The sequence below is a fragment of the Aplysia californica genome, unplaced genomic scaffold (assembly GCF_000002075.1).
Source record: "Aplysia californica isolate F4 #8 unplaced genomic scaffold, AplCal3.0 scaffold00399, whole genome shotgun sequence".
Lineage (NCBI taxonomy): Eukaryota > Metazoa > Mollusca > Gastropoda > Aplysiida > Aplysiidae > Aplysia > Aplysia californica.
Genome location: NW_004797669.1, coordinates 215,581 through 242,986, shown reverse-complemented (window position 1 = coordinate 242,986; position 27,406 = coordinate 215,581). Strand labels below are relative to the sequence as shown.

The window sequence follows — 27,406 nt, the reverse complement described above, 5'->3', positions numbered from 1 at the left end:
TGCGTGTAGCAAAATGGTTAAACTGAATCTCGGATAAAGCGAACACCTTCTTTTGGTCCCAAAGAGTTCACTTCCACTGTAGATTATTTTTCCCATGAGGGGCAAGACATTCTACTAACTTTCTGGCAAAATAAAATATGAGCAGCAACACACCTCCCTGAAAGTGAAAGGCACCGTTCTCAGCAAGTACCATTTATTCAATACTTCTCAGATCAGATCATCATAATTGCCCAGTAATTCGTTGAATAGGCTTCTGGTAGTGGTAGTGTACAAAAATGTAAAAATGAAGATCATATCATAATAATGAACCAACAAACAGATGACATTTCATTATTTACCAAGCTGTTAAAAATTTTGTCAAATGGAAAATCAATGAAGTGTATAATTTAACTCTCTCTCTCTCTCTCTCTCCTCTCTCTCTCTCTCTCTCTCTCTCCTTCCCTCCCTTCTTTTACAGTTATTCAACAACATGTTCTTAAAATCATTCAGGTCAATTTTATGCAAAACACAGGCTAGGCATCTATTCATCTGGGGTTTCTGGTTGCACTTCAGTATTTGCAAATCTTGACATAAAAATCTGGGGGAAAAAACAAACAAAACAAAATACAGATGTTTTAGTTTTAGTAGAGGGTTTTACGGCGCTAGAAACAGCATAAGGTCATATGAGCGCCAAGGGGTGGGTGTCAACAGAGAAGTCTTAACAGGGAATCAGACTTACTCTGCTCACCTTTCTAGCTTCAACAGCACAAAGTCTACTTCGACTATCAAGGCACCCCGGAAATAGCAGGTCACAAGAGTGTGACAAACATACAAAAGAAGTAGAGGAAAATGACAATAGTAAGGATTAGGAAAGAAAAGTGTGACATGATGAATCAGCCCATTTACAATTCTACTGTGCATGAACGAGAAACGTCCCCCCTTTGGGAATGGCATAAAGACACTACAGTCAGTGGCACTGCCCCGAGGGGTTAAATACAGATGTTGAGCTGACAATGACATGATACTGACACTGAATTATCTGTCTTTTCCAAAAACTATGAATAAAGGGAGTTTTGTTTTTCCCTAAATTGGGTAACGTTTCAGCAAAGAGAAACACAATAACACTATAAAGGTTATTTAGTGGTGGGATAAGAGAAAGACAGGCAAGCAAAAACAAGGGAAGGAATGAAAAGAGACAATGCTTTTCTAATGACAGGTAGACAAATGGCCAAACACCGCAGGTTTTTTATTTTCAATTTTTTTTTTCTTTTTCCTTTTTTTGGGGGGTGGGAGGGAAGGAGGTATAAATTTGAAGAGCAAGAGGGGAGGAGGTATAGAGAGAGCAAGAGGGAAGGAAGGACAGAGAGCAAGTAGGGAGGAGGTAAAGAGAGAGAGAGGGGAGGAGGTATGGAGAGAAAGAGGGGATTCTCTATTGTTAAGCCAAAAATGAGGCTCCCAAAAATTTGCTTTCTATTCTTCCAGTGAGAGCAAGACATTCATATATTCAAGGCCTTAAAGTTGAGTTTGCCGGTGGTTGGCAAGTGCTCTGATAAGGTCTGCTCCTTCACATTCTATTATTCCAGTGAGAGCAAGACATTCATATTCAAGGCCTTAAAGTTAAGTTTTCCGGTGGTTGGCACGTGCTCTGATAAGGTCTGCTCCTTCACATTCTATTATTCCAGTGAGAGCAAGACATTAAGGCCTTTAAAATGAATTTTGGGGGCGATTGGCCGATGCTCGGTGTTGTTTGCTTTTTCTTTCGTTATCAAATATCTATCGTTTTTATCTCTCATTCCTTTCTTCGTATGTTACTCTCTGGTAATGCCTCAAATCCCCAGGTCTTCTATAACAATATAATCTTATTGTGTTGCAAGTGCCATAAAACTCGAACTAAAATTAAACAAGTCAAATTTTACAATATCAGCACAACTGAAACATTTTTAACCCCTTCATGACCGATATGACGTACGCTGTTCATCATTTTTTCTTACTCAACGGACGAGCCAGCATGCTGCTGTGACGTAGAGAGTTCGTCAAGCCCTGTGAAGCACGAAGAACCTGATGACGAACGCCGTACCGTCATAAGTTGTATTCGGCATACTCCTTCCATTAGAAGCATTTCGTAAGACCAATCGCAGATTCACATTCGAGAATATTTTTTCCATACAAAGAAATCTTTTCCTTTCAGATAAAGTTAGTAGCAATTTGCCTAATCAGGTCTACTTATAGGAAACTGATCACTAAATCTAGCGCTACTCTTTGTCCCTGGGGATCCCAAACTGTGCCCTGTGAAGCACGAACTGACCCTGTGTCACAAAGGAGTTAAAAGGTAGAAAGAGGTAGACCACCCTTTGCGCATCAATCAACATCCATCACTCCAGACACCGATGTACAAAGAAAATGTAGCCTACCACCAACAAGGCAAAATGTTTCACGACAAGAGAAAATCTCTTCTAGCTAGTTTTCAGTTTTAATACAAAGACAAGATTTATAGCACTCACAATACAAATAAACCATATACATGATGCCAAGGATTAGAAGTGGTACTAGAGAGTAATGAGTAACATACAAAGACAAGAAGGAAGAGAGGTAAGGAAAAGGACGAAGGAGCAGACCACATATTACTATAAGTACCCACTTAAATTGCAGATTCACATTTCGGAATATTTTTTCAGTACAAAGAAATCTTTTCCTTTTAGATATATAGATAGTAGTAATTTGTAGACCAGGCCTAATTATAGGAAACTGACCACTAAGTCTACCTTGTTTCACTTCTTTGCTTCTCCTTTCGAACATCACACTCTGAAACTGTGCTCTCTCATCTCTGTGCTGCATTCATTTTTGTGTAATTTTTTTTACATTCCAATACGTTAGGCTTATGGTGTCTTTTGCATTCATGTCATATTATGCCTGAAATATGATTACTTTGAAATGAATTTTAAAAGACGAACAGAAATCACAGAAAAGACACCCTGACCAAACAACAATTATCCCTCCCCCCCCCCCCCAAAAGAACAAAACAAACAGAACAGCCCCTCCCCTTTTTTTCTCCCCCTCCCCCCCCCCCCCAAAAGGGCATATGTTCTGCGCAATTTACTGATCTGCGCAATCTTAAGCTGCACGTTTTAACGATCATATACTTGCGCGGCCATCTTAAGATTGCACTGCGTGTTTTAACGATGGTACAATTGCGCGGCAATCTGAAGATTTCGTTAATATTTTAAATTTTTGAAATTTATTTTTTTTAATACACTGCCATCTTTATTCTTTTACTCACATCAAGGAACATTCACATACATTTTCAAAAGTGTAAAAATATGAAAAATAAAATTAAAATTAACATATAAAACTGAAGAGGTCACAAGAATGATACAATGCCAGGTATCAAACTCAAAGTTCACAAAGTAGCCTACATTAATTTATTTTATATTTTTGAAATAATCTTTTTTTAAAGTTCACTTCCATATTTATTTGTTTTTTAACTCACATCAAGGAAGATTCACATATATTTTCAAAAGTGTAAAAAATATGAAAATTAAAATTAAAAGTAAAATATATATAAAATATATTATATTAAAATATAAAATATTAACACAATCTTCAGATTGCGGCGCAATTATACGATCGTCAAAACGTGCAGCGCATGCGCAGACTGGTAAATTGCGAGGAACACATACATCAACTCGCAGTGCACTTGTGGTACAAGGCCTGTTGTGTGTGTCTATTGGGGGGGCGGAGCTGATCATGGCGCGAGAAGCGAGACGCACACTCTCTGACCTCACCTGGTGTCACTCCAAGTACCGGCACTTGTGGTTCTTGAAACCCAGTGCCGGGAAAGTACCGGCACTGGGTTTCGCCAGTATCGCCCAGCACTAATTACAAGACCATAAAAATTACGAGTCTAGATTGTATGGGTTTCATTTTTTTTATGTGAAGCATTCACAAAATGAAGATGTACATTTTCACAATGTACATTATCTCACCTCTAAGGCTTGTTTTTTCACATCATCTTCCTTGGCCAACTCTTTCCTGGCTAGATATTTCTGAAATAACAACAAACGAATGATGAAATAATCATAAAATAAATGATGAGTGCAACATTGGTGAAGACGATGATGATGGAAATAGCAGTCACGATCGTTGCCTAGGTAAGAACTCATCTCTCTAGCTCTCTCTTTCATACAATAATAATAATAATAATAATAATAATAATAGATAGCATTAGTATAGCACAAATCCCCGCTCAACAGCAGGCTCTATGCGCTTCACAATCGATACTATTACCCCAGCAGACCTGATAGCATTCTGAAACAACCTCAACTTCCTGGGAAGCATACAGTGCAAGCGGCCATTTATAGACGCTAAAACACTAACATACTGACAAGATCTTTCGCTGTCTTTGGCTGGGCACCCATTCCCACCTGGGTGAAGTGAGGAAAATTCGTGTAAAGTGCCTTTCCCAAGGACACAACGTCGGGCCCGCGGCTCGAACCCCCAACCTCAAAACCTTACGATTACGAGTCCGGTAGCCTAATCACTTTGTACGTTTGGATTGCGCGTCCTTGGATCCAAGTCGGGCAATCCTTGCTGAAGGCTGAGTGCTGGCCTCGGCAATTTAGGCTGGAAGGACTAGCCTTGCATTCCTTCTCAGAATGCCCAGTCTTCCCACAGCGAGGACACACGCCTGCACAAACAAACAAACACATACACACACTCCCCCCTCCCCCCCCATACACCCATCAAAACAGTCTTTTATTTCATTTACATTTTTACTGTTCAAGAAGAAAAGAAAGTACACCTTCAAGATTCACCTTCAAAACAAAATGGTCACGCACAAGGTCTGTTTGTTTGAGTAAACAGAAGCACATGAACACAATTACAGATATTTAGTGTAGGGGGGAAAAAAACAAGGACAGACAGAGACAATAGAAGGAAAGAAAAGAAGTTGGACCAATTAGTGGCACCCTTTAAAATATCTGTCACACAAGGTCCCCACTCACAAAAGTTCTTAGATACTGAATGTCCATCTCCATCAGCTTCCATTTAGCTTGATCATCAGGGCGTGAGAGGGCTTCTGCATCTTTTTCTTTGGTCTTGATATTTTTTCTAATCTTCTCAATGCACTCCTGAATAGCCTTTTTCCGCTCAAGAAATTTCTGAGAGACCTGAATAGAGACAGAAACATATTCATTGATGTAGTAACAGAAGAACCGTACAGCCCTTCCATTTCTAACCGCTTGATGTAAAGCAGAACAAGATCTAGGGGATCACGGTGGGGTCCCAGCTATGTCTCCCACAGGAACTGGAAGCAACAGACCGGGAATGCCGTCTTGCTGTTGGCCATGCACAAAGATGTGAGTGAGTGTGTGTGTGTGTGTGTGAGTGTGCGCGTGTGTGAGTGTGCGCGCGTGTGAGTGTGTGTGTGTGATTAGGGGGGGGGGATGGGGGGGGGTGTGCGTGAGTGTGTGTGTGTGTGAGTGTGTCTAGGGGGGGGGGGGGGTGCGTGAGTGTGTGTGTGTGTGTGCGAAGGGGGAGGGGTGGGCTGTGTGTGTTTGTGTGTGTGTGCGTGTGTGTGTGTGTGTGTGTGTGTGTGTGTGTGAATGTGTAGGGGGGAGGGGAGGGTTGCGTATGAGTTTGTGTGTGTGTGTGTCTAGGGGGGAGGTGTGAGTGTGTGTGCGAGTCTAGGGCGTGTATGTGTGAGTGTGTGTGTGCGTTTGCTTGCCTGTTATACCTTACTTTTCCCGAAAAAAAAAGAGACGTGATAAAGTAAAGATACAATACATGAACCACGGCACACTTGAAAAACACAGAATCTAGTGGTTGGGGGGGGGGGCGTTGAGTAAAGGGAAACACTGACACAAAATTGATCATTTAGCGCTGGTAAAAAAGTAAGAAAGAAACACCAGGAGGAAAAAAAAAAGGGTACCTACAAGTGGCATCCTCTAACTTCCCACAATTTTAGTATTTCAAAAGATCTAAGGGAACAAGATGAACATTTTCCACCGAAAGCAAATGAGACGTCATAATATCTATTTATACACAGAAAAGAAGGGAAGATAAGACAACAGATTTTTAGTAGGAAAATAGTCGCAAACCACAACAGAGTTCCTGCCAACTACTAATATTAACAATGGAGAAGTTGGATCCCTACTTGGTCACCAAGCTGACATCGTAGTTTTCTGCACGAAAAATTTCAAAATTCTACGCAGAATTTTACCCCCAAAAAGACCAAATTCTGCAAAAATTCAGCAAAGGATTGCGACCACGTCTAAACTTCTTTTTCCATATACTGCTTCAAAAATATAAGTTAGTACCAATTAATCATAAGCTGAGAAGTAGCACAACAGACACAGTAAATTAAAAAAAACAACCCAGCAATCAGCAGCATACAATCTGTATTTTTGTTTAGAAACACAAGCCCATAACATAAAATACTAGCAAAAAGTGTGGCCTAAACAAATGAAATACCATTGTATACCGGTACATGCAATTTCAAAATCAGGAGAGCTGGCAGTTTGAGCTATGTCATTGAATAACTGATTGTCAGGAGGCGTTGAAGACAAAAAAGACAAAAGGTTATTTGAGAAAAAAGAAGTCCTAGGAAGATGGGCAGAATATGTAGGAGAAGTATTTGAAATTAAAAGACCACCCCTACCACAACTAAGCAACAAAAAACGGTTCCAACATTCTAAAGTCAGAGGTAGAGCTCGAAATTAGAATTAGAAACACACTAGAAAGAAAAGCCCTCTGTGAAGATGGCATAAACACAGAAATGCCCATCCACCGTCGATTTAAGGGTGTGGTCAAGTACCACATTACATACGTACTAACAGAACAGTTTTCCGCAAGACACATCGCGACCCCAGTGCTTTCTTGTTGTATCTCCATTTTTAATAACAGTGAAAACAGTTCATCACAAAGAGTGAGTTTAAGAAGATATCACAACTTTCACAGTTTTAAAAAAATGAAGATGCGACAAGAAAGCACCGAGGTCGCGACATGTATGCTTTTGGTAAACTGAAGCTGACGTTCAGCGGCATTCGTTTTCGACGCATTCTTTCCTTTAAAAAATGTATCCATTTTTGCTGAAAAGACAAATCCCGTCTTACCTGTACTCCTATGTTAATAGTGCATGTACAATAGAATCTAGAGGGCAGTGCTACTGACTAAAGGGTTTTTAGGCCATTCCCAAAGGGGGGATATTAACATGTTTTTATGCACAGTAGAATGGTAAATGGGCTGAATTATCCCATGTCATGCTCATACTGCGCCGGAATAACATAGGGAATAGCGGGAAGCTGCTGCTTTTTTTCCCCTCATCCTTACTATCGTCATTTTTTCCTCTACTTTTTTTGTATGTTTGTCACACTCTTGTGACCTGCTATTTCTGGGGAGTTTTGATAGTCGAAGCAGACTTTGTACTGTTGAGGCTAGAGAGGTGAGCAGAGTAAGCCTAATTCCCCGTTTAGACCTCTCTGTTGAAATCCACCCCTTGGCGCTCATATGACCTATGCAGTTGCGAGCGCTGTAAAACCTTACTAAAACAAACAAGAATCTAGATCTACATCTCTTGATCTATTTTGTTTCCAAAAAATAACCGCTCTAATTTCCGGCTTCCGGTGAGAGGGAGATCACTCTAACATTTTCAGCTCCCTTCAGTTTGATTTTTTAGAATCGCAATTCTACATCTGAAAGCATAATAATGCTGCAAAATTTTTCAAAATTCTGCAAAAAATCAAAATTACGCAGCCGAGCTGGGGGTGAAATTCCGTGCCGCGGTTGCAGCGCCCGCAGAAAACTACAATGTCAGACCAAGTCAAGAGAAAATATTCAAAGAAGCACACTAAAAAATAAGGCAGACCCAACTTGGGTTTGAGAGGCAGGCTACTTTCATTAACTACAGAACCACTAAAAGTTTAAATGACGAGGTCCTAGACTGGCAGAAGAGCATAAATTATAATCAAAAAACAAACAAACATGTATACATACTTTTTTTTCAAAAATCAAAGGGAAAGAAAACCAAAAACAAAATAAAAAGAAACACATGAAAAAAAAAAAATCAACACTTGCATGCAATTATGTATTCACTTGCTTATGACAACTCTCTTTCTCTCTTTCCCTTTGATGTGCAAGTGTGTGTGCCTGTGTGTGAGTGTGCCTGTGACTTTTGTTTCAATCCATCAAAATAAATAATAAAGCCTTTGATTTAAAGCGGCAGTCAGTATACTTGGTTATTTTTCTTATTTTATTAGTAGAGCTAATAAATTTTCAGCAATACATTTCAGGCAGAGTGTGGAAGAAGAAAACAAACAGCTCAGAAAACAAAACCAGGGTATTCAGAAACACTCAAAAAATGAAAACAAGCTGCTTCACTAACCACGCTACACGCATGAAAATACTTTACTCACTGAAAAATACAATTCTGATCCACTTTGGTCAAGCGCACTTTCTGCATCTATTTTCAGCTGGGTCATAGTGTTGTTCCGCTCCTCCAACAGAGCACTCTGTAGTGAGAAACAAACATAAATTTGTCACAACTTATCATCCAATTCATCTATCAAACTGAACTTTTCATCTCTTTTTTGCTCAGTCCAGACCAATTTTGACATGAAAACTGTAATTAATATTTTTATCTTCAACATATATAATTCCCATACCGTTGAGTAATAAAGAAAGGGAAGTCAAGTCGTTTGTAGGATGGGGTTTTGCCCAGAAACAGATGACATTGACAAATAATCACAAGCAAATAAAGTACCAAAATTCATATTCATGTGCCAATGAAACAGTGTTTTCTGTGAGAAGATGTTTGCTGAAAGCTATTTAATTTTGAAGAGGATACATACACCACAACTCTCCTTGTCCAAGACAAAAACTTTCTTTTACATATCAAATTTAAGAGTATTACTCCCTCAACTTACATCATTTAAGAGGCAGGCTTCCATTTTGCCTGCCAGGGCCAACCAGAGGCCCAGAAGGATATAATGTCTAAGCAGAAAGATAGAGTTACCCTCAAAAACTTCTCCCCACAAGAGAATTAAACTCAGATCTTCCGCATGCGACACCAAAGTGCCCAACTGCTAGACAACAGATGAAAGTGTGACAAAAACCTGGAAGTTGCAGTCCTTATCATCACAAAAATACACTGGAATCTGCTTCACACAACTAAACATGGTTAATTTTAAAACAGCGGTAAAATTAAAGAAAAGAAAATCCTCCCTTCATTTCTTTGATACTTGAGCAACTTCTCTCTAAACAAAGTCTTGGATTTAATCCCCCATGAGTTGCTTATGGATAGCCTGCAGTGTCAGGGGAAATTAGAGAAATTAAAAGACTTCACCAAATCATGTTGAAAAATGCTTATACAGGCAAACCAAGCTAGTAAAGATCCATAAACCTGTACATTTCCCGAAAGTTGAATGTAAATAAGAAGAAGAGCTCATTGGCGATAAAAAAAAATGGGATAAACAAACCAAAACAGTAACTCAAACTACAGCCGCTTAATTTGGCTGAGGCCCCCTACAGAACAAAACTTTCTGCTGATTTAATCGGCTTTCGACAGTAGGAGGGTTAAGAGGGAAGAACAACATAAAATCATAAAGATATCATAACCTCAGTGAGAAGACAAAATCAAATTTGAACAATTCAATTATCTGTAATGATGTTACAGCTGCTGGGTTGATGAAGACAGAACAATACAAAACTTTTACCAAAAAATCTTTACAGTTCTCATGAGAGAAGGACACTGGAGCTTCTAGTTGCTGCCCCGGCATGGTTTCCTTCTGCAGGGGAAAGAGATGGACATTATCCACATGACCATTATTGTCATCAATTCAACATAACATGGCACAATAAATTTATAAAAAGTTTTACACACATAGATGGCACAGTTAAAGCAAGCCAATAATGAATAATAGGGGTATAACTTGAAATTGCTGATTTAGTGGCAAATTATGAAATTTTAGTTGTTTTTACTTGCGCGGGGGGGGGGGGGGGGGGGGGGGGGGCTACACCCCCAAAGTCAAAATTATGGAATTTGAGTTGTAGGCATTTTTAGCTTCCTCAGCATCTCCTTCAACTATTTCATAGCATAAGAACCCCGAAAAACTGTATTTTTTCCCACACCGGGCATGTTTGTCACTGCTATTCCCTCATAAAGTCAGTATTTTATTTTTCTTTATCGGCCATTTTCTCAAAACACGACTTTTCTCTATACTTTTTTGAATAACTCCACCATTTTTCATCCAATCTTCATGAAATTTTCACAGAATGAAGAAAAGATGTAATACTAAAAATTTATCTGTTGAATTTTTTATATAAAGGAATAGATTTTTGTTGGTGGTGTCTGGAGTGTGGATTTTCACGGATTTTTTGCAAACTTGAATGCTAGCTCAGGAAAAAATTCATAAAAAACTTTATAATTTGTTTAGGAAAAAAACAACAGACAGACTTTTAGACCTAATGTTTGTGAACACGCATGCAAAAAATCAACCAATTTCCAAGAGCGATAAGTGCGGTACTCATTACGTAAGACATGTCAACAAAATCCAATATGGCCGCCGTATCCATGGAAACAAAGCTTTTTTCTCAAATTTGATTGCGGATTTTAAGACTCCTTACTATGCTTGTTATATGTGTGAAATTTGGTAAAATTCGGTAAGGTAATAAGCGAGATAGCCTTCAGGTGTAGCCCCCCTCCCCCCTTAAAAACAAATGTTTTGCTCCCTTTGTTGTATCTTCAACAAAAAAATTTAATTTAATTTTAAAAATAAAGAGAAAATTTAGAAAACTCTTTAAATTCATGTCATAAATTGCCTTTGAAAACAAGAAAACAGTACAACATTTGGCTAGCACCTGCGTTTGTCGCTGCTTTGGCATTTTTTGTCCGCGAATCGCACGAGCGATTTTTGCATTTTTCCAACAAAAACCACCGCCAGGAAGAAAAAATTATTTTAAAACAACAACAACAAAAACTGGGAATAATATTCGTGAAAAAAAGAAACCAAACCTCTTTAAATTAAGAAATAAAGTTTATTTTCAATTTCGCTTCACGTCGTCTCTTTGTCACTTGTTAACACTACGTTGATTCGTAATTTTCAAGTGAAGAATATAAGTAGGCTACATTACATACTATTTATATTGCTGTTTCTCTTTCATGTTTCCCTCTTTGCTGTTATTATGTTGTTGGTGTATTAACGTTTTATCTGCTTGAGATTTTGAACAGCTTTTGTTGGGGTTTTTCCCCATGATAAAATTTTGACAAAGGGTGTTACACAAAAAGCTATATTTAGATTAAATACGGTGGAGCATATTTGTAGCATACACCAAAATGTCCGGAAATGAATGAACTTTTATAAAACGTGCATTTTGTTGGGAAATTTATATATCTTTTTATGCTACGGAATCATAAACACACCCACAATTTTTTCTTCTCACAAAAGTTGGGAAAACATAAAATCATGACTTCTCATCAGAAAGCTTTGCATTCGCATTTTATCGCATCCTTGAATGCAATCACGCAGTGTGCGGCTCCCAGCAGATAAAGAGTTAATTTTTTTTCTCTCATTTTTGTTCGGCTGATGTGTTGTTTTTTCATTTTTTTGTGTTTAAATACGCTTACTTTTTAAAAAAATGTGTTATAGCCATGTTACTGCACGTCTCCACCAAAAACGAATACGAACTCTAGTAGGCCTCTTGTGTGTGATTCCATGATCTACATGTGTAGTTGTATTATTAGTGTTATTCATCAGTTCATGCTCTATCATCATCATCACTCTGCGCCCCTCGGGGACTCATGCATGCAGGTCTAGATTCATTTGTCAGTGCGATCACTCATCATTTCATTCCGTTCTACATCACCGTCTTGTGTTTTCCATTTCATTTCAGTTGATGTCGTCATCACTTGTAACCCCGTTGAATCATTAAAAGTTCATTGATGTTATCCGACAAGTGATGAGTCATTCTTTAACATGTTAAATCCTGTACTTTTTCTTGAATTATACGCGTTTAGAGTTAAAACGGCCAGTCTATGGATGGGTTGACGGACGCCCTTATTTGTTAATTTTTGTTGTTGTTTATTTGCTGTTCTAATTTTTATTTCATTCTGTTGTGAAACCTTTATTTTTCAAGTTTTTACACTCTGTGTGTGAGTGGTTGACGGGTGCTCTGGTGTGGTTCGCTTCTTCTTTCCTATGAAACATCTATCGTCCTTATCTTCCCTTCTTCTTTTTTTTTATGTTTGTCACTCTCTTGTAACATCTCTAATCTTCTGACGCTAATATGACCTTATGCAGTTGCGAGCGCGTAAAACCTCTACTAAAACTAAACTAAAGACTCTGTGTGGCTGCAAATGATATTCTGGATGCTTAAAAACAGAGCACAAGAAAATCTGGTGTTTTAGAAGAAGTTATCTCTATCAACATATTGCAATATACGTCGTCACAGAGAGTTGAAAGCTTGAAAATTAATGGCAAATTTTTTGACAACTTTTGCCATTTTTGTGGCAAATTTTGGGACAAAAAAATGGCAACAAACGCAGATGCTAGATTTGGTCAATTTCTGCTAGATTTGGTCAATTTCGATTAATAAAATAGAATAGAGAGACCAATGGAATCGCCGCAGCACCTGTGCAATCCAGTGCTTCTACATATATCGTATAACAAGGATAGAGGTCGAACACAGAATACTCAAAATTATGCAGCTGTCAAACTGTGCCTGAGGTCCCTTTTTTTTTCTTCTTCATCTTAATAAGATCCCTTGAACCACCGAGGCAATTCACGCCATCCATGTTTGTATACCTCTACCCGTGACAGAATTGATCTACCGTTTTCATGAGCATATTTGCCAGCTTAATCAATTTCAAGTAAAAAATAAATTGAATTTAAGTATAGTTGGCGGTGACACTAAGTCCATCAACTTTGAATCAAGCTGAACAAAGACAAGTTTGAAATTGTACAAAACTAAGTTCAATTTATTAAAACTTAATGTATTCTGAATGTCTCTAAAGGAAAGTGTGCCTTTGGATTTGGCCTAACCTAATCAGTTTTACATTCATTTCATGCACTGAATGACTCTAACAAAAAACCCCCCCCTCCAAAAAAACCCACATATATGGCTCAAGTCCAAGACCAAATGGTGTCTGTCAAATCCTACATGATAGCTCTTAGTCATAAATTTACTTTTATGTTTTAACATTATTGTCTATCTTTGTTTTTGTCAATTTGATCGACCACACCGATAGACAGTATTCAGAAAGAGACAGAGAGAGAGAGAGAGAAGGAGTAGATCTTGCGAGAACTTCCGGGCAAAACAAAATGGCGACCCGCGTAGTTCCGCTCAATTCGAAAAGTGAAATAGCTATAGCATCTTTGTAGACGACCAATTAAGCTTACTTTTGTGCTATAACGTCATTTTTTCTTGGTTTAATTGTCTATTTGACCATCCACACCGATAGACAGTATTCCGAAATTAGGAAAAACAGATCTTATTTAACACCAGGGGAGAATAGCCAACGTTGGCAAGTCTCACCTAGGGCGAGAGGTCGATCGTATTTTTATTCTCACCCGGGGTGAGGATAGCCACTTTCTTTTCGAATCACGATCGGATTAAGCAGTGGGCATCCCCCTTGCGAGATCAAACAAGATAGCTGTTACTATAAGTATCGGCCAATGGCGTTTAGTTGTCATTCTCTAGAAAGACTCTAGGCCTATCCGATTGTAACTTTTTAATCTCTAGATTCTAGATCTAGAATATCTAAATTTGGCTACAAGCTAGATTCTATGGACGGCACTCCTTGGATATATGGTGGTCCCGACTTTCGTGTAGGCCTACTGGATACCAATACTGATTTAGTCGGTATCAATGTTTTATGTTTTATCAGTAGCCTACTAGATTATCTCACTCATTGCCATGCCCGAACCCTGTCAGGGGATCCACGTAGACCGCTGCCTGCCAAAACCCAAAACCCGTCGGGTGCGTTTTTACTACTATTTTTCAAACATTCCCCGACGCATTTCGGGCTGGGCAGTCGGAAGCAGGCGACATAAGCCAGTTTAGTTTCGATTCTGCATTGTTGAAGTAGTTTCCCTCGAATAAGCTACTTAAAAATTGGACTCTTTCGAATTCACCCGAAATGAACTAAAAACTACTAACGCTCAGTTATGATGGCGACGGCCTCTCAACGAGGTCGGAACATTTGAATTGACGGACCCATTCGTCAATAAAGGGTCAGATTTAGATCTTTTGCAGATGATAGTGATGATGAACCATCATACAGAGTTGATAATGAGTATATAGCGCCCACGATTTGAAGTTTTGCAATTAGGTTTGAAATCTCTTCATATCGGCATGCGCATAAAAAAATTATCGTTTAGAACCTAATCGTCGGTGGGGTCAAAACTAGATTCTAGATTTTCTCCGGGTTATTTCCCTGTCACAAAAGTCGGGAACACCATTATATCCAAGGAGTGCAGACTATGGACTCAAGTTCAAGAATGTATACAGACCCCGTAACCGGGAACAAAGTCATGAAGTATACAGACCTGGTAGGGGAAATCTTTTGTGATTTCGGAGAGAGAGAGAGAGAGAGAGAGAGAGAGAGAGAGAGAGAGAGAGAGAGAGAGAGAGAGAGAGAGAGAGAGAGAGAGAGAGAGAGACTACTCTGAGAGAAAGATCTAGATGATCTAGATCTAGAGTCTAGATCTAGATTATAATAATTATATATAGATCTAGATGTAATGTAGATGTAGAATCTAGATCTAGATCTAGATCTAGATCTAGATCTATATCTAGATCTAGATTCTAGAGACTAGATCTAGATCTAGATCTAGATCTAGAATATATATCTAGATCTAGATCTAGAATCTAGGTCAGGCTCAAATAAGGGGGGTGGGAACTACCTAAAAAGCACCAACAGTAGTTCATCAAAAGAGATTTGAATATAACATCAATTAAGTGAAGTCGAAGGAAGTGCTGAAAAAAGGACCGTCCCCGAGGATACCGGAACTAAATTTTGGTAGCCTCGACCGTCCCCTATAATAACAACAGGCAACAATTATAACAATAACTTGACCCGGAAGTGAAGTGGTTCGTTCTTCGGACCTCGGACAGTCGTACTTTCATTTTCAAAGAATAGTTAGTCTAATAAGAATGCCCATCCATTGGCCAACAACCTTACTCTGTTTTTTTTTAAATTGTAGATCTATATCATTATGAACTTTAAAAAATTTCGTGGTTTCTATATCTATGATTATGATTCATGATTATTATTACTGTTATTGTTATCATCATTGTTATTATTATTATTATTATTATTATTATTATTATTATTATTATTATTATTATTATTATTATTATCATTATTATTATTATTATTATTAGTTTATTATTATTATTATTATTATTATTATTATTATTATTATTTTCGCACATCTTTCTGAAAACCTTCTTCATACAAGGAAGTATTGTTTAATTTCATCACGATGACACATCCATTCACAAAATTTAGTTAACTTCTGTCTAACACTGTCTGTTTTTATATTATAATGTCATAAATCATTACAACAAGGTTTAAATCTAAAGCAGAGCCAAAGTTGACAATGACAATGACAAGCTTTATTCATCTTGCAGGGAGAAAATTGTATAGGTCGTTTATAATGGCAGTGTTTTTTTTTTAGTAAGGTTTTACCTCGCACGAACTGCATTAGGCACTGTGGCGGTGGGTAGTGAAGGGCTCACGTACGGGCTTGAGCCCCTACCCCCTCCCCACCCACCACCCCTAACTCTATCCCAAAGTTTCTCCATAATGAAATAAGCAGTGAACACGAGTGATCAACTCCGCGGATTGCTCGTTTATCCAATCACTGTTGTCACCGCTTACAACTATAGTAACCCAGCAGCCAATCAAATGTCTTTAGGGCTCAGTAAGGGTTTAATGAAACTTTTCTTGTAAAAAAGGTAACAGACTTTTTAAAAATAACACTGCAGCGGGGGCTCACTCTCTCCTAGCCCTGACTCCTGACAATGGGGTGAAAGTTTACGACACATACTTTCCCCCAGTGACACAGATAATATGCGCTCATTGGTTCTTTGTCGGGTGCATTCAACTTTCTCAACTACACGGCCCAATCCAGCTCATAGAAGTAATTATTATGTTTGAAGTGCTGTGTGTGCTTGTTTTTGTTTGTGCCGCTTCGATTTAACAGTTATAAAAGAGGCCGGACTACTTTTAAGGCAACTTTTTCATCAAATGAAAATTAATTAGAGGAAATTTGGAGGTGAATCGGCTTCGTCCCCACCATCAACAAGAATTAAACTAAGAACAAAAATAAAGAGATGGAAAACAAAGGTAACTCATCTCGTTTGAATGGTTCTCTAAAAGCCGTGGCTCACCGTGAGTATAGAAAATTCATCTCTGTTTAGTTCTTTTGCTATTTGGTGATAAAGAACTGGAAGCAACCTAAGCCCCACCCAAATTTTGGTCTACCCACCGCCACTGATTAGGCTGTCCCCGTAGGATTATACAATTGTGCGGCCGCGTTTTTTCGCGTAATTCTGCAACATTTGCATACTTTGGGATTATCCGCGTTTTTTCACGTTTTTTATTTCCTTTTTTTTTCAAAAAACAGTTAATTAACGCCTCGCCATGTGACTGAAAGGATGTAATCACCGTAATAAGTCTCATTTAAGTGAAAAGTTGGTCATTTCCCTTGCTAGAAGATCTTGGTTATGGGTTGTGATTTTGTTCCTTGAGCATGTTCAATTTTTCAATCTATCAAAAGTTTTTCTCATGTCTGGTGATGTTTCATGTTTGACAGGTGTCCCTGGTTTTAGTAATGTGCCAGTATCAGAGGTCCAGAAGTCCTTTAAAAAAAAAAATTTAAAAACATTTTTCTTTCCTCTATACGGGGTACTCTATCTAGATCTACAGCTGAAAGTTACAGAGATTATTATTTTTGGTTGTTTTTTAATTTTTTTTTTACTGAAGTGTATTGTTTTCTTTTCCAAATACACAACAAATTACTGATCCTGATATGTTTTGTTTTCTATTTTCCTGTACATAAAACATGAAACTTCGCGTTGAAAAAGTAAGTGCAAAACATGTCGCGAATGGTGTTACGGTAACTTGCATAATTTTTGCATAATTTCGCTTTTTTGTGCATAATTTGACCTTCTAAATTTGCATAATTCTACGGGGGCAGATTAAGTCATATGAGAGCTAATAGGGCAATGGTAGTGGATGTTACAAAGGTTAGGTGCACTCCCGTACGCCCTATACGCACAAAAAGACATGACATTAGTAAATACATGTCCCACGTGCTGAAACAACCCGCTCCGTAAAACATTCTCTCTCTCTCTCTCTCTCCCTCTCTCTCAGTGCATTTCATTTGTAACAATGTGTGTTCAGTAACCTCACTGCAGTTGGTACGAATGCAATTCACACTATAATAGATTATCTGTCTGTTCTTGCTTTTTTTTCAAATGTATCGTTTTACTGCGGGTCGATAATTGAAATTCCAATGTCATTGGGTGGCTATGGTCACTTCTCTGTCCCCGTCGTCGTTTTATGAAAGAAAAATTCTGAAATTATGCAAACTGAGCCCGAAAATTTGAAATTATGCGATTCTGTTAATTTTTAACAAAGAATATAAAGGAAAATAATCATAAATTATGCAAAAAATGATCAAATTTTGCTAGAATATGCGGGGTGGTTAAAACCACAGGGACAGCTTGGGATTATTTCAGCCATTTTTAGAACGTTTGTTTTGTGCAGATATTCAGTTACTTAAGTCTACCGATACTTAGGAGATCTACCAATGCAGTTGTCTGGCGAGTTCATAAAGTTCTTTATCACTAACACTTTAATCGGAGATGGACCGCACCAATAATTCTTTCTTCTTATTCCTCGTTCTCGATGTCGCGTACAAACTGTGTAGTTCGCTTCAACTCTGAAAGACTGCCATAGAGTTTTCTCTCAAGGAGAGCCACATTCTGCCACGTATGTGCGCGAAGGGTTGTGTAGCTCGGGCAGTGCTGAAGGATATGGTTGGCATCCTCTTGGTCGTGTCCACATTCACAGATCGCTGTTTCTCCCACTTTTAATTTGGTGTGCATATGGTGTTTGTGTCTGTTGTGGCCACAACGGAGTCTAAAGATTCTGACCTGGTCTGCTCTATTTAGTATGTAGTAGGGGTCACGTCTGTTGTGCTTAGGGTGGGACCTGTACCATCTGTTTCTTAAAGCAGTTTTTATTTGTGTTTTTGACTCTGAGAGATCCATGCCATCTTCAATCTGGGTCACTTTGGCTCCTTCTTCCAACAATAATAGATCTGACAACACATCCAGGATAGTAGTAGTACATGTACATTTGTATTATTTCATGCTGAACTGAAAGTAGGCTGTATCTCTCTAGCTCTTCTTAATTAAGCAATACATGTTGCCTTTTCCCCATATTTTTATCCACCGAGTGGCTTACAATCTAGTTTGGAGCCATTAAGCCTACAGTTTCGCATCAAGTTTCGCACGTGCGTGCATGTGTCCTTTAGAGATGGTGCATTGCTCCCTTGAGGTCTCAATAACCATAGGGGAAAGTTATTCTCCTTTCCTTCGTTTTTTCTCTTTCTACATTGTCACACAGAAATGAGTTCTTAAATGGACATAACAGGTTTGAGTTTGAGCCAAGAAAAGAAAATTTGAAGAAAAAAAAAAAGGTCAACAGCCAGAAAAATGCCCGTTTCTTTGATTTCATTATTTTGATGAGCGCCCGATTTCACCAAGATGCCTCACTCAAATATTGAGTTGTACCCGCATGATAAAATGGGCTCATATTTCTTGGATGTCAAAAAGATCAGTGTGCGTCCGCTGAATTCTGTCTAATGTCCATCTATTTCTAACACAATACGTATCCTTGACAAAGCGTCTCAAAACATGAGCCTTCAAAGTTGACCTTTCCATTAAGTAAATAATTCATTTCAATGCAGTGGTAAAACTCTTTTCAATGAACTAAAAACCACACCTACTATTGGTTCGTATCATATTTCTTTTTATGAACATGTACTATGTTTTGTTACACTCTAATTGTAGTTTTGTAGTGTTCATTAAATCAGTACTTTAACATTTCCACCTCATTTTGTTAAAAACTAAACTGTATATTTGGAAATGTTTTACACACACCGTCAACATAATCAAAATTATTTGAGAGGCATCATGGTGAAAGCAGGTGCTCATTAAAATACATGTAATGAAATCGGCATTTTTATTGAATTTTATTTTTTTGGCTCAACACATTTTATTCCCATTTATTTTAAGAACATGTTTCTGTGTGGATAATAATACTGGAAAATGTTGAATAAGGGCACAAGAAATGTAAATTTTCATTTTCCAAGGACTCTCAAGCTATGGAAGTCATCATATGGATGGAAGTCACCAAACCTATTTGGCCATTTTCTCGCTAATTCTACCTCTGAAGCCAGGAGACCCCCAAGACAGATGGATATTCTTGTCATTGAAAAGCCAAAAAAAAAATTAAAAAATTAGCAAGCTTTAAGATGATACCAATAACTCCACATAACCAAAAATTGATTAGCGCCTGACTCCACCGAGCCGTGACAAATTTAGAGAGTGTAGCCATCTGTTTCATTCCTGCCTGTCAGGCTCAGTCCAGGCAGGTTGGGATACAGTATCCAGGCAGATAGACAGAGATGTTCAATATGAACTGTCTCTCTTGAAAATTGAACTAATGTCTTCTGCATGCCACAGTGAAAATCTTAAACATTACACCACTGATTTGACTGATGCTGGAGTACAGAAAACCAATTAACAGGCAATGAATTTATAATGAATAGAATGAGCAGACCACACCAGCCAAGTGTTTGTATAAAAATCCCAGACAATTTGAACAGATGACTCCCTCCCAAAAAACCAAAAAAAAAAAAAAAAAAATTAAAAATAAAGAAATAAATGCTATAACAAACATGAAAGCTCACGCATACCTTTTCAGCAGAAAAAAAGAGGCTGCAAAAACTGAAATGACCTTTAATTTGGCATTTATTGCACATACGTGGAAAATCTTTACAAGTTTGGTGGAGATTACACATTCCAAGAAATAATCAACATTGTAATCCACATGTCAAACCAGAGGTATAACTGTAGGGCTGCCACAAACTCATTCCCTGACAAAATAGTTGCATTACACATTAAGTAGACAGACAGTCAGAAAAATATGGAGCATACACAACTTTTTCTTCATTCGGCTTTTGAATTTTCAAACTTCACATGACAGACTGACATTCCTGTATGATAACATGAATGAGCTAAAATCAGAGTTGAAGACATGTTATTAAGCACCAAAGAAATTTTCCTAATTTCTGTTTGTTTGAAGATGAGTGAAGAGATACACATAGGCACAATAATAGTCAATTTTAGCGCCGGGAAGAAGTTAGACAGACAGACAGATAGACTGCAGACTGACAGGAAAAAGAAAAGAATAGAAAAAGAGTATGACATACCAGTGGAACCCTCCAACCACCCGCACTCTCTGGTTTGGTTGTTACAGGAGACCACAGACAAAGGCAAGGCTGAGTGGACAGCACTATACATTTAAACCATACACAACATGATCATTCAACATCACTATCAGCAAACTTTGAGATCATTGCTAAAAGTACGGCAAGCAGTCAACTCGTTCTGACTTAAAATAATAATAATAATAATAATGATAGATAGCATCTGTATAGCACAAATTCCTGCTAAACAGTAAGCTGTATGCACTTTACAATCTACAGTGCAGCCAGCCAATAACGACCTTCGATATAACGACATCCTCTATATAGTGACCTGGTGTCCAGGTCTTGATTTGTTCTTTATGTATATTATGTCATAAGTAATTATTCGTTGCCTCTCTATAACGACAACTCTCTATGACCACATTTTTTTTCTGGTCCCAACGATGTTGCTATAGAGGGGCTGCACTGTATATTATTATTATTATTACCCCAGCAGACATGGTAGCAATCTGAAACAATCGCATGTTCATGAAACGCATATAATGTAAGCTGCCATTTTATATGCGCTAAAGCACTAACATACTGACAAGATCTTTTGTTGTCTTTGGCTGGATACCTATTCCCACGTGGGTAAAGAGAGGAAAATTCATGTTAAAAGCTTTTCCCAAGGACGTAACGTCGGGCCTGAGGCTCGAACCCACGAATCTGCAACCTCACAATTTCAATTACGAGTCCCATAGCCTAACCATTAAACCACTGACGCCACAAATTAAATGGAAATGAAAATCAATAATAAAATAGATGAATAACATACACCGTATGACACTCACATTCAAATCCCCCCCCCCCCCCCCCCCCCCCAGCCTGTGCAATGATTCCTGACCCCGATGAGCTGAGGCAACCTTGTCCATTATAATTATGAGAAAGTATTTGATTTCATGTTCTCTAAAAAGACAAAACAAAGAATGGAACAACATACAACAATGTTCAAAAAGTCAAAGCTATGAATGGAACAGTAACAAAGAAAAAAAACGTTTTCAGAGAGTGCAAACTATGTATATGAGCCATTGCCAAAACGTGGGGAAAAACACACACATCTCACATTAGCATTAGTATTTATTCTTCCAAAACTTGCGCCAAATATAGGATGTAGAACCTGCATTAGCAGTTTCAGACCCCTTGTCAGCTTTACAATCTTGAGTTTGTAAATTTTGTGCCAAAAATGTTCGTTTTTTTGTGATTTCTAGGATGTCATTTTGAGCACACCAATCCAAACTTCCAAGAATGTCCCAAATTTAGTATTTTCATGGGTTTTTTAAAACTGTGGGCCTTGATCTTATATTATTTGTCATTGAGAAAGGTTCATTCGCTCAAAAAATTGGTTTATTTGTCTGCAAATAAACGAATAATTCGGATTACTTGTACGTTTTTCATGTCGTCATGGACTAGGTGTTTTAAAAAAACCGCTATTATTCAGTAGAATCACCGTATCTGGTTAAATCTTTTTGATATTCGGCATTTAATCAATACTTCAAAAGATACAACGTGAGAAAGGAACATTGGATGCCTAGATCGACGATTTCGATCGGCAGTTTAACTTCGCCGTGACCGTCACCGGAAGTCCGAATTTTGTCATTCTAATGTTTTGAACGGATCATCCACAGCATCCGGATATAATTGTCTTCTTGCCGCACTTCCACCCTTCCACTTAGCCAGAACGCCAGGGGCAATGGCAGAAAGAGAAAAACGTATGTATTCATCGTCATCATCGTGTTTATCTACGTGACACACAAATAATCTAACATTGATTGTGACAAAGAAGAATGTTTTATGTGTTTTTATTCTATCCTGTTTAATATTTTAGTGAAATTACGTTGTTTACATTGGATTCTTGGAACAAGATTGCGATGTGTGAACAAACTTCGAAAGATGGGTCATTTCTATGGCGTAATTGAATCACGTGGGTTCTAAATGACGACGCTTGGGGTGTCGTCATTCAGACATACAAGACTAACAGACGCACAAGAAATTAAAATGTCCTTAAAGCAAGCATTTTTTACGTCCCTAAGCTCTTCTTTTCTTAGTTTTGCCCATGTTTAAGAGATTGTAAATTTTAGACCACGCCACAACGGATTAAGGTGACTGTAAAGGAAATCATGAAAAGCAAAAAGTGACGTCAATTTTAATGTTATCATTGTGAAGTACAGGTAAGAACAGGGCACATTTTCTGGATTTACAGTAAATGTCACTTGATTTTCCAACCAGTTTGACATCCATTCATTTATTTTGTTATCTCTAGCTTCTGTGTATCTTTGGCTAGATATCTAGGCTTAGAATTAGGCCTAGAATCTAGATCCAGAATCTAGATTCACAAGTGGATTATTGTCAGCCTATTGTTTTAGTATTGAATTTTACAATACTTTCTATGTTTCTCAGAGGTTACCTTTAAGATCTACCTAAAATCTACAGTTCAAAACTTATAAAATCGTATTGTTCCGCACCAGCCAGTGAATGTAGATCTAGATTTCTAAATCTAGATGTTTCTTCAAAGGTTTTTGATATTCCCTTAGTTACCAACACTGATTTGAAGCACATTTTATACATCACTCCAGGTGCCAATGCGGGCAAGAGATTTTCACTGGCCGATATTGTCCCAAGTGCAAGCGATGCCGCTGGGGTGAAGAAGACAAAACGTCAGTACAACCAAGCTTATTTGCTAAAGCTGAAACAAGACCATGAGCGGCAAGTATCATTCCATGAATCTGTATAAATTGCTTGAATTTTGGTAGAGGAAGCTTTTGAACTCCGTTCTAATAGTCTTTGAGTATTGTCGGTAGCACTTTGAGTTTTTAAATTTTCTGTTGAAAAAAATTGATCAGGTTCGAGTGGTGTTCCTGTTTCTCCTTCGCACATGTGTAGTGTATTTTTTGTTTAAATGTTGAAATTATTGAATTACTTTCTGACATAGATGCAATATTATTCTGAGCTGTGTGAGCACAATGTGGACAATTTTCATATGCAGTACAACACAGAAGCTCGAGTTCGTCAGGACCGGCCTCGGTAGTTCGAGGGATATCTTTAAGAAGAAAAAAAAACCCAGGATAGCAGGCACAATTGGACGGGTGCATGATTTTAAGTCTTCTGTGTTTGACCTAGCCGTGTTGTATTTGACTTGATGTAACTATTGTGAACATATTTGGTTTCAACCTGCCCTTGTTTCTTCAGACTGTACCAAAGTGTTCTGGACTACAGGGTAGTCAGAGGGCAGAGAGCCATGACTTCAAAATATTTCAGAAAAGACTCTGTCTTCACCAAAAAATCTTAATTTTGACATTTTCAACAACTACACGGCATTTAAGGAGGATGAAAGAGAGAGGGCCAGGGAAAAAGCAGCTTCAAAAGCAAAGGGAACGACACGAAGATACAGGTATCATTTTAAACTGTAAAAAAATTTTCCTGTGAAGTTTGTTTAACACCCATCGAGTGGTATTCTTGACTATTGTCACATTCATTTGTGGTAGCTATAATGTATGATACAAGTTTCTAGCCTCTGTGGGATGTGTTTTAGGACTGTTTTGTGATGTTACCGTGTGTCAGTTTAGTGACAGAAAAAATAATTTGCCGATGAGGGTCCAAGGAGCAGAAATATTCCACCACTGGAATTGTTAAACAGCGTAGTTGTGGATCCATGGATTTGTTTACACCACTATCGTATATTATTCCTTACCAGAGATTTTACAGCACTCTCCACTCTAAAGGTCATTTCAGCCCCAGGAAATTAGTTAGGACACTGTACATTTGAAAAGAGGTAGATCGGACAGGCCACACAAGAGAGCTGGCCAACTGCTAGATTTGATTTGATCCTAATCTCTTTTGTTAACAAATACATTTGATAAGCTCAAAATTAATATCCCAGAACCTCACTTTTGACATATTAAACATGAAGATTAGAACTTGAGTAAGTGAAAACAAAACTAGGGGTCAGTATGCTGGGTTGTCACATGAATTGTAGTCAGCCAATACAACTTTTGATTGCAGGTTGACTGATGCTCCACCTCCCATGACACAGGTAAATATCTTCTATTTGGGTAATCTCTTTGTTTGTGTGGTGTATTTGGTTGTTTTTGGTTGTGGCAGGGGGTTAGGCCAAGCCTATTGTATTGTTTGGCTGAAAGTGTGAGAGTGAGTAAAGTGTGAGTCTGTGTTCAGTTGTATTGTTTGCAAGTTGATAAAAGTCTGAGTGACTACTGGTGGGAGTTAGAGAGAGAGATAGAGAGAGAGAGAGAGAGATAGAGAGAGAGAGAAAGAGAGAGAGAGAGACAGAGAAAGAGAGAGAGAGAGAGAGAGAGAGAGAGAGAGAGAGAGAGTTGTATCAAGGCAGAGGAGGCCTGCTGACAGTATAGATTGTGAGAAAGGCTAGCTAGAGCCTCAGTTCAGTTGTGCGTGAAGTGTGAGATTCCAATCCAACGCATCGGGGTCAAAGCTGCGGAAGGAATCACAACACAGAGCAGAGGAACAGGTTTGGCTAATTCCTGTTATAGTGGCATGTGACAGAAGGTTAGTACTGTAAAATCTTTGTTTTATGTTCCAAGAAACAACAGTTTGGACCTCTATTTTTGCAGGGAGCGTTTGGCAGCAGCAACGGCGACACAATCTCCAGATTGAGCCACACCAAAACCCAGACGGAAAAAGACGCGGGCACAACAAGCCAAAGAAGACAAAGTTCGGGAGAGGAACAAGAAGTCGGCCAAGAAAATGAGGGAGAATTACTCTAGCCAAAAGTGAACAGCTGTGAACAGGAAACGGAATGACAGATATTATTTTTAAAAACTAGAAGAAAAGAAGAGGGAGGAAGTTAGAGTGCAGAGGGGAATAGAACAAGGGAGCGTTGAGGGGGAGAAGTTACAAGGGAACATTGAGGGGGGAGTTTCGAAAGGGTGAATTAGGCCAGCTGTTCGGAGAGTGAAGGAGAAAATAGGTAAGAAAACAGACAGATTTGTCCATGTTGTCAAGGGGCTCATTACAAGCTCAAACAAAAGTACTCAGGATAAATTGCGGGAGCAAAACATTTGCTTTTCCCCAACTTCAACTGCTGTTAAAAAAGACATTCAAAGCTTGTTTAGCAAACTTGGTAGAAATAGAGATAGACATTCTTTACAGGTGAGGAGAACTCTTTTTAGGGAATTGGGGGGGCACAAAAATCGGCTGGGGGGGTCTAAGATGAAGAGATGTGGGGAGCTGTATATGAAAAGGAAAAGGAATAGGGACACTGTTACTCAGTAGCCTACTTAGACAAGGTGGCAAGTGATGTCCCGGAGAAAAGAGCAGTATTGAAATCAGGTATCACGTAAAATATCCTCTCTTCCTCAATGGTTAGTTTTCACAAGCGTTTTGTAAACGACAGTTTTTACCGGCATCGTCTGGCGCACATTCTTCCTGTTTCGAAAAACAAGTTCCGTCAGTGTATTTGTGAGCTGTGTTATAACCCTAAAGTGAAGGTGAAAGTTCTTAACTCATTTCTCAATGAGAAAAAAGACCTCAAGTCTTTTTAAAATTCTACATTGTGATGTGTGATGTAGTGAATGGCTTTCATAAGATTGCATGTATGAGGCATGAATGTAGTGAGTGTGGTGTGAATGACTTTAAGAATAGAATACTGTTGTCACTGACGCCTGAAGTACTATCTCAGTCGGTCAGTTTTCATTGTTGGGAACAAGTGCGGGAAGGGAACTCATCAAAGATGATGAAAGTCATGAAAAAGTTACCTGTACAGTCTCTTGTAGACTCGTTTTTTATTGAATTACAAAGTCTTGCGCTGCACAAATTCAATGATTCGTGGCAGCGGAATCAGTTTCATATCCTCAGGGACACTTTGCCCTCATCTTCTGCCCTGATGGTTGATGACTTCGCAGAGAATTATACGTGTCGCAACCAGGATGAGGCGCAAAGTGCCTACTGGGGATATACACAGGTGACTGTTCGCCCCACTGTCGTTTATCAAGTTTGCTCTGCCTGTGGCGAGCAGACTGTAAATAATTTAGTCTTCTTGACTAGTGATTTAAAGCATGACACTCATATTGTAAATTGTTTTTACAAGAAGACGATTGCTTTTCTTAAGTCTTGTGGGCCTGTAGACCAGGTGTTTATTTTTTTTCAGATGGCTGTGCTGGACAGTAAAAGTCAAAACTCCCGTTTTTCTACCTCAGTTGTTCTGAGGTGCAAGCAGGGAAGGTTTTTTTTTTAGCCAGGCATGGCAAAAATGCATGTGATGCCCTTGGGGGTACTATAAAAAGTTTATGTACCTCACTTGTGGTGTCAGATTCCAATGTCCTAATTTCAAATGCTCAGGATATGTTCAACATTTGCTCTGAACGCTTTGAGCAAGAGGTCCTTGGTGCCTGTGGTGCCATCCACAAACGAAGGGTTTTCTTTCTTGTTAAGCCTGAAGAAATAGACAGGCCCATGTCTTCAGACTGCCTAAAAACTATTCCTGGGACTCGTTCGGTCCAAGAGGTGAAAGCACTTTCTTTAAATGTCATAGCCACAAGAAAGCTCGCCTGTTTTTGTACCTTTTGTGTGAATGGTGTGGGTGTAGTGTAGAGTGTGAAAGAAGAGAACATGTGGGTGAATGGGAAGTTGTGAAACTTCGAAATTGTAATTTGTCTGAACCTGCTACACTGCCTCAGCCTTCTTCCACACCACTTCAGCCTTCCTCCCCCCAGCCCCATCCTTCCTCCCCCCAGCCCCATCCTTCCTCCACACCGCCCCATCCTTCCTCCCCCCCAGCCCCAGCCATCTTCCAGCTCTCACTATTGAACATTAAGGCCTGGGCCTTTTCACATTGTCATGTGGGAGGGGAAAGATTATGTGGCTCAGGTGGTGGAAGTTGACAGTGACCAGGAGTTGGTTAAAGTTAATTTTATGCAGTG

The 27,406-nt window shown here is 38.7% G+C and overlaps 1 protein-coding gene and 1 long non-coding RNA gene across 4 annotated transcripts; one reads left to right on the top strand and one right to left on the bottom strand.

Moving 5' to 3' along the window:
• Positions 1-158: 158 nt before the first annotated feature.
• LOC101857660 lies at positions 159-24,733 on the bottom strand. 3 transcript variants are annotated; one of them, XM_013085715.2, is made up of 6 exons: positions 24,205-24,733; positions 9,687-9,758; positions 8,388-8,483; positions 4,980-5,144; positions 3,963-4,022; positions 159-577 (listed from the first exon to the last, which is right to left on the bottom strand). In XM_013085715.2, the coding sequence occupies exons 1-6, from the start codon at positions 24,238-24,240 to the stop codon at positions 521-523; spliced, it is 486 nt and encodes a 161-aa protein (XP_012941169.1). In that variant the 5' UTR covers positions 24,241-24,733; the 3' UTR covers positions 159-520. The 3 variants fall into 3 exon arrangements, with proteins under 3 accessions (XP_012941169.1, XP_005104032.1, XP_005104031.1); XM_005103975.3 differs by lacking the exon at positions 24,205-24,733 and adding an exon at positions 14,874-15,037; XM_005103974.3 differs by lacking the exon at positions 24,205-24,733 and adding an exon at positions 14,925-15,037.
• Positions 21,813-25,313, top strand: LOC118478183. Its single transcript, XR_004858887.1, has 4 exons — positions 21,813-22,225; positions 23,090-23,904; positions 24,516-24,546; positions 25,100-25,313. It is a non-coding gene; the product is annotated as an uncharacterized LOC118478183 (long non-coding RNA).
• The last annotated feature ends 2,093 nt before the right edge of the window (positions 25,314-27,406 follow it).

What these genes read in the sequence shown, in the direction of transcription:
- LOC101857660 (XM_013085715.2), bottom strand. Translation starts at nt 24,240, where the DNA reads ATGACCTTTAGAGTGGAGAGTGCTGTAAAATCTCTG. An exon ending in AGAACTGTAAAGATTTTTTG is followed by an intron (nt 8,484 to 9,686) that starts GTAAAAGTTTTG and finishes TTCTCACTACAG; the next exon opens with AGTGCTCTGTTGGAGGAGCG. An exon ending in TTCAGTATCTAAGAACTTTT is followed by an intron (nt 4,023 to 4,979) that starts GTGAGTGGGGAC and finishes TTGTTATTTCAG; the next exon opens with AAATATCTAGCCAGGAAAGA.